Source organism: Salvelinus sp. IW2-2015, linkage group LG9, assembly GCF_002910315.2.
Source record: "Salvelinus sp. IW2-2015 linkage group LG9, ASM291031v2, whole genome shotgun sequence".
Classification (NCBI taxonomy): domain Eukaryota; kingdom Metazoa; phylum Chordata; class Actinopteri; order Salmoniformes; family Salmonidae; genus Salvelinus; species Salvelinus sp. IW2-2015.
In genome coordinates this window covers 6,954,133-6,973,602 of record NC_036849.1, presented here as the reverse complement: position 1 = coordinate 6,973,602, position 19,470 = coordinate 6,954,133, and the positions used below count along the sequence as shown (strand labels likewise).

At 42.7% G+C, this 19,470-nt stretch overlaps 2 protein-coding genes across 4 annotated transcripts in view; both read right to left on the bottom strand.

Annotated features, from left to right (window-relative positions):
* Positions 1–819: 819 nt before the first annotated feature.
* LOC111968982 (type-1 angiotensin II receptor A-like) lies at positions 820–5,027 on the bottom strand. The gene has a single exon (XM_070445109.1). It carries the CDS (start codon positions 3,275–3,277, stop codon positions 2,171–2,173), a length of 1,107 nt encoding a protein of 368 aa, XP_070301210.1. The 5' UTR covers positions 3,278–5,027; the 3' UTR covers positions 820–2,170.
* Positions 5,028–5,129: 102 nt separating this feature from the next.
* Positions 5,130–19,470, bottom strand: part of mgaa (MAX dimerization protein MGA a) — a 35,507-nt gene continuing 21,166 nt past the window's right edge. For 2 of the 3 annotated variants that reach the window (XM_023994080.2, XM_023994082.2), the window contains 12 exons: positions 19,106–19,405; positions 14,388–15,361; positions 14,078–14,197; positions 12,517–12,628; positions 11,952–12,331; positions 11,757–11,846; positions 11,513–11,638; positions 10,335–10,446; positions 9,888–10,256; positions 9,577–9,744; positions 9,403–9,486; positions 5,130–9,290 (listed from right to left, as the gene is read on the bottom strand). In XM_023994080.2, the coding sequence (XP_023849848.1) occupies positions 8,467–9,290; positions 9,403–9,486; positions 9,577–9,744; positions 9,888–10,256; positions 10,335–10,446; positions 11,513–11,638; positions 11,757–11,846; positions 11,952–12,331; positions 12,517–12,628; positions 14,078–14,197; positions 14,388–15,361; positions 19,106–19,405 (3,659 nt within the window). In that variant the 3' untranslated portion in view covers positions 5,130–8,466. The remainder of the gene's footprint in view (positions 9,291–9,402; positions 9,487–9,576; positions 9,745–9,887; positions 10,257–10,334; positions 10,447–11,512; positions 11,639–11,756; positions 11,847–11,951; positions 12,332–12,516; positions 12,629–14,077; positions 14,198–14,387; positions 15,362–19,105; positions 19,406–19,470) is intronic. The other variant, XM_023994081.3, reaches the window with a different exon arrangement.

Below are 19,470 nucleotides of genomic sequence, written 5' to 3'. Positions count from 1 at the left end.
ATTGTGCATTAGTTTTGTTTGGAGACATCTTTCACCACATACAGTAACCATTGACCCAAAATATAAGTTCACTGAAATATAACTAAAACAATGGTTTAAATCACCAAAACACAACATAATTTCTTCTCAATTTAGTTGGTTTTAACAACCCATTAATCCAATGGCAAAAAATGCAAGATACATGTTTCAAAATTGCCCCTTGAAGGGCTGAAAGTAATATGCTACAGTACTGTAAGTCACAGTACATGGCACTGTTTTCACAGGCTATTCACTTGCACTACCCCTCAAAATTGACTGAAAATCAAATCATCTTTTCTATCCCATGTGTGGGCAAAAAAGGTGTGAAGACATCTTCCACAATCATATGGTAATCATGTATTGCGTTTTAAAGTATTGTACTTATGTATTGTAATGTTCTTGTGTGTCTCAGTTGTGCATGACACTAATAACAGGGATGTGGGTTTGATTTTATGAATTTACTGTAGTCACTTTGGATGAAAGAATCTGCTACATAAATGACATGGAATATAGTATACTACTGGCCAATGCAATTTTACTGTAGTAAAGCTGTGTTAAAACCCCCCAACATCAATGAGAAGAGACTAGCTCAGGCCAAGAAACACGAGCAATGGACATTAAACCGGTGTAAATCTGTCATTTGGTCTGATGATTCCAAATTTGAATTTTTGGTTCCAAACGCCATGTCTTTGTAAGAAGCATAGTAGGTGAACGGATGATCTCCACATGTGTGGTTCCCATCGTGAAGCATGGAGGTGGTGGTGTGATGGTGCTTGCTGGTGACATCAAATCAAAATAAAATTTTCAAAATAAAATTTTATTTGTCACATACACATGGTTAGCAGATGTTAATGCAAGTATAGCGAAATGCTTGTGCTTCTAGTTCCGACAATGCAGTAATAACCAACGAGTAATCTAACCTAACAATTCCACAACTACTACCTTATACACACAAGTGTAAAGGGATAAAGAATATGTACATAAAGATATATGAATGAGTGATGGAACAGAACGGCATAGGCAGGATGCAGTAGATGGTATCGAGTACAGTATATACATATGAGATGAGTAATGTAGGGTATGTAAACATAAAAGTGCATAGTTTAAAGTGGCTAGTGATACATGTATTACATAAAGATGACAAGATGCAGTAGATGATAGAGTACAGTATATACATATACATTATATTAAGTGGCATTGTTTAAAGTGGCTAGTGATACATTGTCTATGATTTATTTAGAATTCAAGGCACACTTAACCAGCATGGCTATCATTTGTTTTTCAACAGGACAATGACCCAAAACACACCTCCAGGCTGTGTAAGGACTATTTGGCCAAGGAAAAGCAGCCAACAAGTGCTTAGCATATGTTGGAACTCCTTCAAGACTGTTGGAAAAGCATTCCAGGTAAAGCTGGTTGAGAGAATGCCAAGAGTGTACAAAGCGGTCATCAAGGCAATGGGTGGCTACTTTGAATAACCTAAAATATATTTTGATTTGTTTAAAACATTTTTGGTTACTACATGATTCCATGTGTTATTTCATCCCTATTATTCTACATTGTAGAAAATATAAAAAATAAAGAAAATCCTTGAATGAGTGGGGTGTGTGCAAACTTTTGACTGGTACTGTATATAAGTATGATATATATTTGTATACTTTACAAACATACAATTCCATTCTATAGATTTCAAAATATGTATATAGTAGACAAACCAGTTTGAAATAGTTAAGTATTTTAACAAATTAAACAACAATCGAGCATTACCTTTTACTTTATATGAACACGTATTGCATGTATTGCAATGTGAAACATTTCTTGATGAAACTGATTAAGTATGGTGAAAAAGTTACTATGATTTTGTGTTGTACTTTAGCCAATTGAAAACGTGCTTGATGTTTTAAAAAACTGCCATTTGGAGTTTTGTATTGAGTTGTGAAAATGTACCACATACTTGTAAAAATGTCACCAAAACAAATAAATGATTGAAAAAACAAAACAATGATGTTATATGAATATTCTAACAAAGCCCAGTCTCTGGAGTGGAATGTAATAGCTGAACAGACTGGTAACCAGGCTAAATGCATGCATCATTGCCTACATTTTCTCTGCATCCCAATAGCAGCAGACAAAATGCATCTAAAAGCACATCTCAGCTCAGTTGGACTACACTGACTGAAGGAGGTCCTCCAAAATGTTTCTTTCCACTCCATGCATAATTACTCCAACAGACTCTACAACCAACAGACTCTAGTGCTTTACTGACCAGCTCCCAAAGCCCCTCTTGGATGTGGAAAATAAAGGGATCCAGAAAAGCATTGAGGCAGTAGAGTAACTGGGATGACTCCACTAGGAGGTTCACAACATTGGCCACCCTACACGTATTAGTGTGGTCATACAACATGAAGAAGATGATGCAAGCTATAATATGGAGCAACTGCCCTGGTACCCAGCACACCAAGAAATTGGCTATGAAAACTGCAATCAGCCAGATGGTCTTGTCCCCCCGGCCCTGCATGTTGCCTGCAGCCCACTGCTGCCGCGACTGCCTCATCCGGGCTATAATCTTCACGTAGGAAGGGATGATGAGGAGCAAGGGAACAGACACCTGCACAGAGTAGTAGGATAACAGATTGTAGGTGGCTGCGCTGTACCTGAACCTTGAGGTCACCACAGTTCCACAGTAGCGGATGCCGCTCTTCCGCTCCCTGTAGTTGATGTTAGGATAGCTGAGGTAAATGAGCAGGACGGTAATGGCCCATAGGAGCAGTGAGACCAGGGCAGCGTTGCGGGGGGTGCGGACCATCCGTGACTCGAGTGGGAAGACAATAGCCAGGAAGCGGTCGGTGCTGACAACACAGATAAACATGGTGCTGGAGGTCAGACCCACAAAGTGGAGTATGTTACTCAGGATGCACAGTGAACTGCCCATGCTCCAGTCATAGTTCTCACTTACATAGATAGCCCTGGGCGGTATGGAGGCCAGGTACGCTAGGTCACACAGAGCTAGGTTGAGTACTCCGATGGAGCCGATACTCCAAGGTCGAGACGGTTTGAGGCAGATCACCAGGCTGCAGACGTTTCCAAAGATACCGAGCAGTGAGAGGGTATGGTAGAATGGAGGAATGATGGTTGCAGCGTAGTTGCAGGTTGAGCTGCAGTCCTCGAAGGGGACTAAGGGCAGGGAAAGGTCTTCAATAATCGTCAATGTGCTGTTTCTTCGCAATAACCAGCTGGGGACGGAGTCCTTTTGAGACATGTTCCTTTCAACAGAGTTCCTGTATCAACTGATAATTGAATAAATGTGTCAGATCAAACAATTACAAATTCCAATCATCTGTCAAATCACATTTATAATAAAATGGAAATACACTGGGAAAGACATACTCTAGAGCAGGGGTGTCAAACTCAAATACCCAGTGGGCCAAAATGTAAAACCTGAACAAAGTTGCGGGCCAACATTGAACAAATGAACCTTTTAATATGGACCCAAACAAGTTTTGCTTTAACATTGAATATGGAACAAGCATCGCTTATTACCATACAATATATAATTTAATAGTGGAGACATGCAAAATCGAATTTCAAATGAAAAAACACATCAATGGCATTCATTTATTAAATAAATAAAATTTAAATAAAAATCGTATGCCTCTTTTCTATTTGCAGCCTTCTGATTTAAATACCAAAATAAACATTTTCTCCACTGGCTAATAATTTTACAAATAAAATGATAATAAATCAATCAACCATTCAAGCCCATTAAAGGGCCGGGCTGATTTTGCGATCTCTGCTGCCACTATATAACTAGCCTTTACAGCAGCCTCACTTTGGGATGTGGCTTTTTTGAACATATTCTGTTGTGAAACCAAACTTCTTTTCATCTCCTCTACTTTCTGGCTCCTTTGAGTCATGTCCAGGTCCTTGTATTTGTCATGCTGTTTCGTTTCATAGTGTCGTCTAATGTTGTACTCCTTACTTACAGCCACGTTGACTCCACCAACAAGACAAACAGGTTTGTCTTTTACATATGTAAACAGATATTCTGCCTCCCACTTGTCCAGAAAGCTCCTGTTTTCTGCCTTTCTTTTCGCCATTTTTGGGAAGGGATAGCGCGCTGACAGTTGTAGCGTCTATGTTGCTATGACTACTGTCACAGAGGAGAGGGCGTTTCTGGGTCCTGTCCTGATTGGCGCGCGAAAACAACAGCAGAGCATTATGGGATTCGTAGTATTAGCGGTGAATGCGCTGTATAATACCGGCGGGCCAGCTCTAGTAGTAATTTGGTATTGTCTCGCGGGCCAAATATAATTACCCCGCGGGCCAGATCTGGCCCGCGGGCCAGAGTTTGACACCCATGCTCTAGAGTAATATTCTAATTTCTGATATGAAATCACACTTCTGTAACAATAACAAGCTAAATAAATGTCTTCATTCTAACATTCATAAACAACTTTGAGCAAACTTTTAGACAACATAGAAGAAATATAACTGAAACATATATAATAAAACTGAAGTAACACGGAGATAGTTCTGATCAACACTTACCCTTGAAGAACGCAGCTGTACTTGAGAACCTTTTAAATGTTCTGCAACTTTGTTCACAGCTTTTTATCACACCATGGCATCATTACGTCAGAAGATCATGGCTACGTCCCAAATGGCACCCCATTCCCTTTACAGTGCACTACTTTTGTTCAGGGCCCATTGGGCTTTGGTCAAAAATAGTGCACTATATAGGAAATGGAGTGCCATTTGGGATAGAAATCGTAGCAATGTGTATTTCACATGGGAAATGAATGATATTGTCCGGTAATGAATAAGGTCATTAATTTGCAATTAGATCCCATGGGTCAATTGGGAAAATGTCAGATCTCTCTCTTTCCACGTATTTCAAAAGGGCAAATGGTAACCAACATTAGAAGATTACTTAGCATTTTAACAATCGGTTACCCATGCGTGTTCTTTCACAATATTCCTGTAATACCTTTTCATATATGTTCAAAGTAAGACGTACAGTTACAGTAAGTTACTTAATCTTTAAAGTAATATTACTATTCAAATCATATAACATGTAACTGCGTCAGAAATGTATATCTAGGCAGCCCACATTCATTGTTAGATTTTATTTCAAGGCGTCTTCATTTCTCTTATGCCAACATCCTAAACATAACGGTTATTGACACCATATAAAAATATCAGAAATACCTTTACAAAAACAACTCCATTCTCAGAAGAAAAAAAACAGTCTTAAAAGTGGAAAAAAAGTAATTATTTACATGGCCTATTATTATAAAAACATGTATTTTATACTTTATACAGAAATTAAATCTACACTTCATGCTTCTAGCAAAAAAGTATTGATGCTGTTTAACAAGAGGGTTGGTTGGCTTTTAATTCTGCAAGCTTACCTCTTAGCAGCATAAAAATAATTACAGCAAATGTATTTCCCCCAATTTAACATCGAATACATTTTCCCTCAAATGGCACCCTATTCCCTATAAAGTGCACTATTTTTGACCAAAAGTAGTGCACCATATAGGGAATAGTGTGGCATTTGGGACGGCCATCTCTACTCCTATTATATAGTGAACGTCAGGGTCTGATTATTACATACATCACTGAACAAGTAAAGCTGCTCTTAGAAAGGTCACAAGGACTGCAGATTCAATGACCTATCCATCCTACAGGGACCTATTAGGATATTGCTTATTAAGTTGACGTTGAGATTTGTTGTCTGCGGTGCACGCAGTGGTTAGTGTAGCAAACAGTGTGCCATACAAAAACAGATGAAATGTCCCTTAACCTTTAAGGCTTAATTCACTACGACCGAGAACTTTCCTTGCATCAAACACAAGATATGGCAGACAGGGCCTACTCTACTCCAATATGGAGACAGGGCCTCTGAAACAGTCATATACACTCAACAGTATAGTACTATGAACACAAACAGCATCAGCACTATCAGATGTCTGTCTACAGATCATCTTGCTCTGATGGTAGAGATATACTCTAAAACCAGAACATACTGGACACCCTTAAAATGTAGAGTTCCTGGTAGCTTAATATTATGCGAAATTCACTGCATCTCCTCTTTAAAATAAGGGAAAGAAAAGCAACAGATCTGGGCACGTTTTTAAGCGTCAGATCCTTGTAAGCTTATTCCTTACGATCTAAAAGGCTAAACTGATTCTAGATACACTACGTGACCAAAATGACAAACAGACCTTAACCCTTATAAGTATGCATATACATGCTCTCCTACATACACAAACATACCCTCATACACTACATGACCAAAAGTATGTGGACACCTGCTCGTCGAACATCTCATTCCAAAATCATGGCCAGTAATATGGAGTTGGTCCCCACTTTGCTACAATAACAGCCTCCACTCTTCTGAGAAGGCTTTATTTTTTTATATATATATATATTTTTTTAATGTAACCTTTATTTACCGAGGCAAGTCAATTAAGAACAAATTATTATTTACAATGACGGCCTACCCCGGCCAAACCCGGACAACGCTGGGCCAATTGTGCGCCGCCCTATGGGGCTTCCAACCACGGTCGGATGTGACGCCTCTTGCACGGAGTTGCAGTGCCTTAGACCGCTGCGCCACTCAGTAGCCGAACTAGATATTGGAACATTGCTGCAGGGACTTTCTTTCAATCAGCCACGAGCATTAGTGAGGTCGGGCACTGATGTTACGCGATTAGGCCTGGCTCGCAGTCGGCGTTCCAATTCATCCCAAAGGTGTTCGATGGGGTTGAGGTCAAGGCTCTGTGCAGGCTAGTAAAGTTCTTCCACACCAATCGACAAACCATTTCTGTATGGACCTTGCTTTGTGCACAAGGGCATTGTCATGCTGAAACAGGAAAGGGCCTTCCCCAAACTGTTGCCACAGAGTTGGAAGCACAGAAGAATGTCATTGTATGCTGTAGTGATAAGATTTACCTTGACTGGAACTAAGGGGCCTAGCCCGAACCATGAAAAACAACCCCAGACTACTATTCCTCCTCCACCAAACTACGCATTGGGGCAGGTAGCCTTCTCCTGGCATCCGCCAAACACAGATTAGTCCGTCGGACTGCCAGATGGTGAAGCATGATTCATCACGCCAGAGAACGCGTTTCCACTGCTGCAGTCAAATTGCGGCGAGCTTTACACCACTCCAGCCGACACTTGGCATTGCGCATGGTGATCTTTGGTTGGGGTGCGGTTGCTCCGCCATGGAAACTAATTTTATGAAGCTCCCAACGAACAGTTATTGTGCTGACGTTGCTTTCAGACGCAGTTTGGAACTCAGTAGTGAGTGTTGTAACCGAGGACTGATTATTTTTTACGCGCATCGCGCTTCAGCGGTCCTGTTTTGATCTTGTGTGGCCTACCACTTCGTAGCTGAGCCATTGTTGCTCCTAGACGTTACCACTTCACAACAACAGCACTTAGTTGACTGGGGCAGTTCTAGCAGGGCAGAAATTTGACAAAATGACTTGTTGGAAAGGTGGCATCCTATGACGGTGCCACGTTGAAAGTCACTGAGCTCTTAAGGCCATTCTACTGCCAATGTTTGTCTATGGAGATTGCATGGCTGTGTGCTCGATTTTATACACTTGTCACCAACTGGTGTGGCTGAAATAGCCGAATCCACTAATTTGAAGAGAAAAACATGACTCCTGACTGTCAGAACAGTGTCATGTCAGTCTTTGCATTTCAAGTCAATATACTGTATATATCGATACAAACAAACATCTTTGGATATCCGACAGGCACGTTAGGTAGTGCCGCTTATAAAACAAAACAAATGTGCAGAAGACATAAATAAAAACGTTTGTTTTTTTTACAAGGATCTCAAAGGCCCTGTGTTTTAGATATATTTACACACTATGAGGTTGGATTAATACTGTGAAATTGTGAAAATTCTGATCATGCGCTTTTAGTGTAAGTGGTTTGAAAATACATTTCTACCCATTTTGGTGGGATTGGGTTTTGGCCTGCCTGGTGACGTCACCAGGCAATAAATAAGTTAATACACCAATAACCGCTCGTTTTCCGTTTTCCCCTAGCAAATTTGCATAAGAAATTGATCTTTGCTAAGAAACTATTTTTGACCATGTTAACTGAAAACAATCATTGTAAGCTACTTAATTGTTACCAAGAAATGATTTGACAGAGATAAAAACGGCTACATTGTACCTTTAAATGTAGTTATCCCTGATTGGTTGAGCCACATAAGGGTCATATTTATTACAGCACACCCTGGCGAAACTTTTTGCAACAGAAAAACAAAAATGAACATTTCTTATTGGACAAGTTCAGGTAGTAGTCCAACCCTGTTTCAGTCAGTTTTTGTCAATTTAGTGACAAATGATTACGACCCATGTGAGTAAGGGTCTTGAGGAGAGATGGCTACAACATTGACCCTAAGTTAGTTAGTACTTAGTTCTACGTCTGAGGGTTGTTCTTTAGTCCTAGTGGGGCTAGCCTCGGCATTGGCCTCATCTGCAGTAGCGGGGGCGGGGCTAAAGCATCCCCCGGCTTATCATTGGACTCCAGCACCTTGGCCACGCCAACTTTCATCTGCAGCAGCGGAGGCGGGGTCAGCGCCTTTTGAAGTACACCGTGACCTTTTGCAGTGCATGCTGGTCCTTGTGGGCTGTGACCATTGACAATCGGAGCAGGAGCAGAACCTGTCTCTGATGGTTTCTCGTTGGATCCAGAACCCACTTTAAGGTCCTCTGCCTGTGGCACTGGCATGCCTGGGCCTTTGGAAGCCTCATCCTCCTGGCCTTGTCTCTCTTTCAGCCCCAGAAGGTCCTCGTCAAGTCTCAGAAACAAGGGGCTGAGGGAGCGCTCGTCATCTCCATCTCTGATGATTTCCTTCTCTGCCTGCGGTGGTGGAGGTGAGGACCGGTCCATCCCAACCTCCCCAGGCTCAGTGGCTGGTTTGTGGGTGACCACTGGAAGATCACTGGGGCTGACGTTGTCTGTGGTCATCTGCTGGTTGAGGAAGACGATCTCGTTGAGGAGAGACGTCAGACTCTCGTCTTCAACGTCACCTTCTTCGTTGTCTTCGTCCTCCTCATCCGAGTTCCTGTCAGCGTCGATGATCTTTACACCGTCTCCAGAGTGGTCCAGCTGCTTCCCCAGCACCTCCCCGTCCTCCAGCCCACTTCCCTTACCCTTCACTGGAGATGGCCTCCTCGGAGTTCCCCCTGACACACCTGGAGGGGCTTTGACCAGTGAAATCACATTGGCTATATGAGGAACTGAAAAATAGGAAACAAAACAACGATTTTGTCTCAATGGCATAACATTCAGCTAACTTCATCAGATTCATAGATTTCTACATCCAAGCGGTAAAAACGTGTCGGAAGTTACCTCCCCTGTTGAGGATATTACGAGGTGGAGTGAGAGAAATGGGTTGTGACATTGAGGGGATACAGATGGTAACTGAAGCGACACCTAAAAAAAAGAAATTTAAGAAGAATCAGAATCAAATCAACAAAAAAAGTGGTATGAAACTTGGAGTACACTGAGTCACTGAACGCATACCTGGTATTAGAGACTGTTGCATTTCGATTCCAGTGACGCGTCCTACCGGCAGCAGAGAACTGGCAGGCTGCATTGGGCTCTTAGTGATCCCCTGCTGAGATGGTATCACTCCACCCACTATAGACAGCATTTGAGGAGGGAGAAACCCAGCATGAACAGGTGGGGAATCTGTTGGGGAGGCAGAAAAACTAATCAAAATGATTGACAGTGCTTTATTTCTTCACATGGAAGTTCAGTCTCTAGATCTGCAGTCAGCCTGGCCCATTTGGTGCAGCTAGACAGTAACAGGGTCAGAGGGAGAGGTGACTTACCTAGGGGAGGTTGTGGTTTCCTGCGAGACAGGATGTTAGGTCTTGTCCTTTCACCCGGAGAACGACACGTTGGGGGGGGTTTCCTGGAGGGTGGGGAGATGATGGGACTTGTCTTGGGTTGTTGGGGTGCAGGCTGTGGGGGTATAGAGCGTGGGACAGGGGTGGGTACCACCTTTAACTTGAGACCGGGAGCCAGGGATTTTGGCTTAGGCTGTTGAGTGCTGTTGGGTGAGATGGCTTTATTGGGTAGGACTGATGACGAGGGGGCTGAGGACGCCCCTCTCCGCTTCCCTTTGAACATCACGTCCATGTTCTTCTGTTTGGTAGAGATGTCCTGAAGCTTCCTGAGGATGAGCTCCTCCGTCTTTCCTGTAGAGAGACAACAGGCCAGTGTTACCGGAGGGAGAGACTGGAGAGGAGAGGATAGTCAAATGTAAGGCCCATTACCAGATTTCTGGGAGATTTTCTTGATATAAGCAGCTCGTTCTTCGGTCAGCGCACTCTTCAGTTTTTCCAGGCGTTCACATTTGTCTCTCAGGTCAATGACTTGTTTTCGGGCCTGTCAAATAACAGAGACAATACTTGGTATCATTTAGTGAAGAGGTTATTTACTGAATAAAACTCGATGCAGTTCTGGGAGGTAGTGTATGTCACAAGGCAGCATCAATTAATTAGTCTGCTAACTTCCCTGAATATGACAATCATTTCCGAAACGAAATCCTCAAGGAAGATTGAAATGGCCATAGCTTATTTTACTTAACACTCCCAACAATCCATATTTAAAGTCTCACTCCAGTCTCCTTTTCAGCTCATTGATCACCTAATTTACTTAACAAAAGGCACATCTTAATAAGTGGTCCAGGTATGATCATGACATGGCAGAAGAGGGGGTGAGCTTTTCCTCGTTTGTTCTTTATTGCTCCTCTACTGTTCCTCAAGCAAGGAGGGAGGCCGATGACATCACCAATCCCCATCAGATCAACTCCTTGAAGTTTGCAGTTGTGTCCCCCAAAAATATATCATTTGGCGCAAAGCATTTTTTTTTTTTACCCTTTAGTGAGTGTTCTTTACTGTATCTATACCTGTGATATGTTTTTTCAACAGTAAAAGTTTTAAAAAGTTAAGAAAGAAAAACAAAAATCGCTGGAGGACGTATAAGTTTGATTAAAGTTGTACCATGTTTATTTACCCTTTATTTAGCCTTTATTTAACTAGGCAAGTCAGTTAAGAACAAATTCTTGTTTACAATGACGGCCTACACGGGCTAAACCCTCCCCTAACCCAGACGACGCTGGGCCAATTGTGCGCCGCCCTATGGGACTCCAAATCACGTCCGGTTGTGATACAGCCCGGGATCGAACCAGTCCGGAGTGACGCCTCTACCACTGAGATGTAGTGCCTTAGACCGCTGTGCCACTTGGGAGTAATGTAATGGCATCCATGTAATGTGGATGCCTACCACCACCTATTGAAATGTACCGTATGGCATGGTAAATCACGTGATACAAGAGTTCTCTGGAGAGCGTAGGCAAGCTCTGAGGTGTTATGGGTCCTATGGGCCCTGGTCAAAAGTAGTGCACTTCATAGGGAACAGGGCGCCATTTGGGATGCATCCTTAGTCTTACCTGCCCAAGGATGAAAACATTAGTAGGTGCCGGGTTGCCAAGGTCCAAAGTCTCTATCAGGGCTTTAAAGCTCTTCCGAAACTCAGCACAGCGCTGTCTCTCATATTTGTTGTGCAAGTCCCAGTGCTAATGGTAACATTGAACCAAAAACACTGCAAATTACAACCATGGACACTGAAATCACAGAATAACCATATTTGAAGGAAGGAATAAAAGGTCGTTCCACCTCTTTAGTGCGTTTTACCTTCAATTGTGGAGTGGTGTTATTCATTGCATTGTCCTCCACACTCTCAATGTCTACAGGCTCCTCCTCTAGCAAGCTTTCCTCCACATCCTGAAAGACAGATGAGTCGTAACGAGAGAAAAAAAACGGTAAAAACCACAATTCTCAAGAGAAGAGATTTAATCAACAGAAACCGAATAATCAATTATTTCTTACACTGATGGTATTAATGACGTGCCCTTTAGCGTTGTAGTTTTTGTCGTCGTCAACGTCAGAATCCTCGGTCTCATCCGAGGAGTTGTCGGTTTTCTCGTCCTCCGTGTCCTCCAGAAGGTCCACCACATCATCCCTGTCCTCCTCCGTTTCTGTTGTCACTCCTCCCATGCGCTTACCCCCCTGAGCCTCTTCTGTGGTCCTCTTTGAGAGGGGACCAGGCCTTGGTCTCTGCCCAGACTCACCGCAGGTGGAGACAACTGAGGAAGACGAGAGAGCAGAGGAGACTTTCCCTTCTTTCTTCCAGTTGACGTGCAGCTTCTCGATCTTCTGCTGGGAACCGATGTGCTTGATGTTCGTCAGTATCTGTTCCTCAGACTCTCCTGTGGAGGAAACACGTCGGTTGAATGTACAACCAAATCAGTCAGTCAAATGCATTCATCTACAAAGACCTTTTTTTACATTAGTTGTCGCAAACCCACATAATACAGAATGTTGACATGTTACAGGAGGAGAGAGGAAGTACATAAGAGGAAATGGAGAGGTCAAATGTAATGCCCATTATTACCAGTTAACTGGGACATCTTCTTGACGTGAACTGCTCTCTCCAGGGTCAGTGAACTCCTCAGCTTCTCCACATTGGTGCTTTTCTTTGTCAAGACCTGGATCTCCTCCTTGGCCTGGTTAAATAACAGAGTTAACTTGTTATCTATTGAGGATGGTTGCTTCAACGAAACAAAACTAGAGCGCCGCTCTGATTTGCCACAATAACAAAATACACAAATAATACCTTTTATGAGTCCCAAATCGCAACCTATTCCATATATAGTGCCATAGGGCTCTGGTCAAAAGTATAGCTGGTAATTGCTAGGGACCTCACGTTATGATATTATCACAGTACTTAGGTGCTGATACTATATGTATTGTGATTCTAACTATACTATATGTATTGCAATTTGATACTTGGATTTTATTATGATTTGAAACATATTGTTCACTATATGTCTGCTGCAGAGAGACGAGAGGGAGCCATCTGAAATTAGCTTTGATCAGTCATGGAAATAAAAGCACTGAAAACATGTTCGCTCACTTTTTAAAAATAAGATGGAGAACAAGCTATAGGATGAAAAATAACGGTACAGCCGACTATCGCCAGGTAACCCTACAAATCGATACTTGGGGTCAAAGTATCGATATATACTGGTCCCATGTTTCATGAGCTGAAAAAAAGATCCCAGAAATCTTCCATACGCACAAAAAGCTTATTTCTCTCAAATGTTGTGCACTAATATGTTCACATCCCTGTTAGTGAGCATTTCTCCTTCCCCAAGATAATTCATCCACCTAACAGGTGTGGCATATCAAGAAGCTGATTAAACAGCATTATCATCACACAGGTGCACTTTGTGCTGGGGGCAATAAAAGGCCACTAAAATGTGCAGTTTTGTCACACAATACAACGCCACTGATGTCTCAAGTTGAGGGAGCGTGCAGTTGACATGGTGACTGCAGGAATATCCACCAGAACTGTTACCAGAGAATTTAATGTTAATTTCTCTACCATAAGCCACCTCCGTTGTCATTTTAGAGAATTTGTCAGTATGTCCAACCGGCCTCGAAACCGCAGACCACGTGTAACCATGCCAGCCCAGGACCTCCACATCCGGCTTCTTCACCTGCGGGATTGTCTGAGACCAGCCACCCAGACAGCTGATAAAACTGAGGAGTATTTCTGTCTGTAATAAAGCCCTTTTGACGGGAAAAACTTGTTCTGATTGGCTGGGCCTGGCTCCCCAGTAGGTGGACCTGGATCCCAAGTCGGTGGAGCTATGCTCTCCTAGGCCCACCCATGGCTGCTCCCCTGCCCAGTCATGTGAAATCCATAGATTAGGACCTAATGCATTTATTTCAACTGACTAATTTTCTTATATGAATGCTAACTCAGTAAAATGGTTGAAATTGTTGCATTTATAGCTTTGTTCAGTATAATATCGTCCAAAATAACATTGCGGTATGCAACTGTATCAATCCCCCCCAATCACTAGTAAAAGGTAGTGCACTATATAGGGAATATGGTGCCATTTGGGATGCAGCCTTTAATTCAATTTTATTGACTTATTGGTGCTTACGTCGTTGAGGATTTTAATTTTAGCAGCTTTCTCGTCAAGTTCCAGTGTTTCTCTCAGCTGCTGGAAGCGTCCCTGGAGCTCGGAGCGCCGATGCCTCTCCAGCACGTTGTGTTTGTGCTTCTACAGGACACAACAGAAAGAAGCGCTATCACGGAGTGCAAACTGCAAACTACAGACTGTTTACATCTAAATTAGCCCGGGCCTACCCACACAAATAAGACAAACCAAGAAAGGAGACAGACTACTCTACTGTTTAGGTGACGGAATATGAAAAGAGACGTGTCTTGTATAAAGCTTAAAGAGTTCTTACACTGATGACGATGAGATCCTCTTTATTAACACAGGAATTAACAGAATCCGTCTCGTCAGATGAGTTGTCCGTCTCCTCATCCGTCCCCTCGTCCGTGTCGTCAGAGTCGTCCTCATCTTCCACCAGATCCACAACCTCAACCTCCTTCCTCCTCCTCCTCCTCCTCTTCATCTTCGGTCGTCCTGTCCAGGTCTGGTAGGGTTGATTGACACTAGTCATCCTAGGAAGGAGCTTGGGGTCTACATTGGAGTCCGCTGACGAGATAGGTGTCGAGGTTGCATCTGTCTTTGGAACCGGGGTTATCGGGGGTCTGAGGATTTTGGGGGGCACTCGTCCCACCTCAGGCTGGATCTTAGGATCTGTATTGGAGTCCGTTGTGGAGATAGTGTCAGCTTTAATAAATTTAAACTTGTGGCTTACAGGGGGTTTTGTGCTTTTCTGGCAAGGCAGCATCCAACTATACAGCTCAGGTGTGACCTTACAGTCTACATTGGAGTCCACTGTGGTGGTGGTGGCAGCTTTGACACCTGTTTCCATAACAGTCTTCGTGGGGAATTTGACAGTAATTACTGTGGTTTTCGGTGAAGGCTGCAGCACAGTAAAGCCCCCTACTATAGGCATGACCTTGGAGGAGCCCTGGGCTGGCTGGGCTGGCACCTTGGGACACTTGATGATGATGGGCTCCTTGTTACCCGTCTGAGGAACAATCTTCAAAGTGTACGTCCCGCTATTTGTCTCAGTGGGTGAGAGATTAACGTTACTGATGTTGAAAGACTTGGAGCCTGGTATGGAGGAAGTGACTTCGGGAGGCGTGGTTTTAGGGACGGTGGGGCTGCCTGGAGTCTTTGGGACAGTGAAAGGGAGCAGGGGGATGGTGTTTTGCAATGTGGTGAGAGAGGTGGAGGGGGAGCTGTTAAGGGTGGCTGTCGATCCCGAGGCCAAGCACGCAGGTGTGGTTAAGCTGATCAAACCCCCTGAAAAGAAAAAGGAGAAAAAGTTCTGCAACTTTCCAATCATTATAATACACACAAAAAAATATATGTATTCACACAGCACTCATTCAGTGGAGATAATAACTTCACATTATACATAGACTACTATAGAACTCCCTGATCCGTCTAAAATGTTCAAATCATTGTTCCATAAAATGGTTATTAATTAACCCTTTACACTGATAAGCGCCCAAATTGTAACGAAGTGGGTGTACATTAACATGCTATACATAACGTCAGAGCTCAGGGTCTCCTCTTCAACAGCTCTGTGTGGGTTTTGACTGACAGCCAATTCTGAACTTTAGCACCGCGAGCGACAAGAAGATGCCCCCATGCCTCCCGCTAATTGGGCAACTTAAAAAAATTTTTTTGTCTGAGTCTGGGAAATGCTGTACATTAAGAGGACCCAATTTTTGAAAGATGAGACATTGAGGATTATAATAAATACCGCTTTGATGTTATACAAGCAAGACAAACAGTCTAAATGTGCACTTCACATTTCCATTCATTAAACGAATGTAATATACAGTGTCATCGTTAATAACAGGGTACCCCAACTGGCAGCCCGCGTCCAAACCTGGCCTATCAGCAATAGTATTTGGCCCCCCACAGCCCCAACATTTCTTCATAATTTTTTTTTTTTTAAATCCCGAATGCGATGTCCCAAGAAGGAAGTTACCCTAACTAAATAATGCAAAAGTAAAATGTTTACTTCATTCATGAAGAGAGAGAATGCAGGAGACAGTCAACTAATAAAGCCGGCAGCGGACCATTTTGTGGTGCTGAAACGTAAAGCCGCAACAGCAGCGCAAACAATAGGTGAACAGCGCCAGGTGCTGAGAATATGGCTAACTTGTTATGCAAGTGTTGCACAGCAACAGATGGAGAAAACCTACAACAGTCAAGGAATTCATTTAAACAATAATCTTCATTTTAATTTGACTTTAAAAACAACAAGAGGGCTTAATTGTAGTATATTTCTTCCGAACCTAGGCCTATATAAAATAACTTAACTGGCTGAGATCGGCTATGAGACTTAACAGCATCTTTCACAATAAAAACAATATATGGCCTAATAGAAGTGGGATATTTTTTATTAGGCCTACTTACAATTGCAACTGGCCAAAAACGTAACATCCTACATAAAACAGACATTTAGAGAAAAAAAGGCAATGTTTGAGTCTGAGTGTCTGTATAGGGATAGCCTGCTTCTTTCAGCTTGAGACCTAAATATCCCTGGATAAGCACTCACAATAATGTTACTATTTACTAAATATAGTCATATAGGCCACTAAGTTACTTACTCAATGGGAAAAGTTGCATTTCCCCCTCGCTATCAAGCTAATCGTTCTGAACGAATGTTGACGTTAAACTCAGTACAGTAGACCTGTTTTTCCCCACCAATCAACGCACAGAGAAATAGACAAAATAATACCAGAATTTTATGAGCGTGATCAGATCAAAATGATTATGTTATTGTCACTGAATTTATTATGTACTAATCAGATGTGTTAAAAATGTTGTTGAATTTGTAGTGTAGGCCAATTAATTGTGCTATTATTATATACTAATTACAGTTGAAGTCGGAAGTTTACATACATTTAGGTTGGAGTCATTAAAACTCATTTTTCAACCACTCCACAAATTTCTTGTAAACAAACTATAGTTCTGGCAAGTCGGTTAGGACATCTACGTTGTGCATGACAAGTCATTTTTCCAACAACCTTTTACAGATTCTTTCACTTAGAATTCACTGTCACAATTCCAGTGGGTCAGATGTTTACATACACTAAGTTGACTGTGCCTTTAAACAGCTTGGAAAATTCCAGAAAATTATGTCATGGCTTTAGAAGCTTCTGATAGGCTAATTTACACCATTTGAGTCAATTGGAGGTGTACCTGTGGATGTATTTCAAGGCCTACCTTCAAACTCAGTGCCTCTTTGCTTGAGATCATGGGAAAATCAAAAGAAATCAGCCAAGACCTCAGAAATAAAATTGTAGACCTCCACAAGTCTGGTTCATCCTTGGGAGCAATTTCCAAACGCCTGAAGGTAACACGTTCATCTGTAAACAATAGTACGCAAGTATAAACACCATGGGACCACGCAGCCGTCATACCGCTCAGGAAGGAGACACATTCTGTCTCCTAGAGATGAACGTACTTTGGTGCGAAAAGTTCAAACAATCCCAGAACAACAGCAAAGGACCTTGTGAAGATGCTGGAGGAAACAGGTACAAAAGTATCTATATCCACAGTAAAACAAGTCCTATATCGACATAACCTGAAAGGCCGCTCAGCAAGGAAGAAGCCACTGCTCCAAAACCGCCATAATAAAGCCAGACTAGGGTTTGCAACTGCACATGGGGACAAAGATCATACTTTTTGGAGAAATGTCCTCTGATCTGATGGAACAAAAATAGAACTGTTTGGCCATAATGACCATAGTTATGTTTGGAGGAAAAAGGGGGACTCTTGCAAGCCAAAGAACACGATCCCAACCGTGAAGCACGGGGGTGGCAGCATCATGTTGTGGGGGTGCTTTGCTGCAGGAGGGACTGGTGCACTTCACAAAATAGATGGCATCATGAGGGAGGAAAATTGTGGGATATATTGAAGCAACATCAGTCAGAAGTTAAAGCTGGTCGCAAATGGGGGTTTCCAAATGGACAATGACCCCAAGCATACTTCCAAAGTTGTGGCAAAATGGCTTAAGGACAACAAAGTCAAGGTATTGGAGTGGCCATCCAAAGCCCTGACCTCAATCCCATAGAAAATTGTCAGCAGAACTGAAAAACGTGTGCGAGCAAGAGGCCTACAAACCTGACTCAGTTACACCAGCTCTGTCAGGACGAATGGCCAAAATTCACCCAACTTATTGTGGGAAGCTTGTGGAAGGCTACCCGAAACGTTTGACCCAAGTTAAACAATTTAAAGGCAATGCTACCAAATACTAACTGAGTGTATGTAAACTTCTGACCCACTGGGAATGTGATGAAAGAAATAAAAGCTGAAAGAAATAATTCTCTACTATTATTCTGACATTTTACATTCTTAAAATAAAGTGGTGATCCTAACTGACCTAAGACAGGGAATTCTTACTAGGATTAAATGTCAGGAATTGTGAAAAACTGAGTTTAAATGTATTTGGCTAAGGTGTATGTAAACTTCCGACTTCAACTGCATGTTATGGACCACTGACTATTAGCTCGTAGAAAATCGGGCCCGAGGCCAAACCTAGTTGATGAACCCTGGTTTATGATCACTATGTTTGATGTACAGTTACAAAATTACGTTATACCCTGGGTTGTCCTGAACAGAATGGGCCTGTCTGTTATATTTTGAAGAAAATTTGTCACGGACCACGCATCGGAATGCACTCGACTCCATTCTATGCGCACCAAAATTAAGATATGCTTCCCTGAATTTCCCTGTGAAAGCTTAACACCGCAAGATCGTATTTGATCATTTAGCCAGTCATGTTGACAATAAAACAAGCTTTCAAATTATACCCACCTGACGCAGATAGCAATTTATAAATGCAATATATAAAAGACGGGGCTGCAACCATGGTTATGCATTTCCATATTTCTTCTGCAAGAAACATGATTTAACCCTATCCATATAGACCAATTCCCACGAGACTAAGGGGTTAACATACTCAGTCTTGCATGTGACAGAGCAGCAGTGTCTTGGCATTAATATCATCAATGGTCAGACACTCACCCTTGTTGCGCATGACAAGGTTGGGGTTGAGGGCCTGCAGCTGGCTGAGGGGAACCAGCTGGATTAGCTGTCCGTTGGGGTTCCGGTATAGGGTGGTCCCTGAGGCACTCCGCACCGGCTGCAGAACCATCCTCCGCCCTGCTGCGAGAGGGGTCAGGGGGATGAGAGGTGTCGGAGTCTGGGAGGTAGGAGGACACGCCATTTTGACAGAGTTACTGGTCCCTGGGTCAGGGAGCACCAGCACGGGGGGACTAGTAACCACTCCACTGCTTGGGGAGGTCTTTGGAAGAGACACATCACCTAAAAAACAAAGCATTCTGTTTCTCAACAACGATGGAAAACAGCATGGATAAAACCACAAACAA

Bases quoted from the DNA above. Each gene is read 5' to 3' on its own strand.
- LOC111968982 (XM_070445109.1), bottom strand. From the start codon at position 3,277: ATGTCTCAAAAGGACTCCGTCCCCAGCTGGTTATTGCGAAGAAACAGC.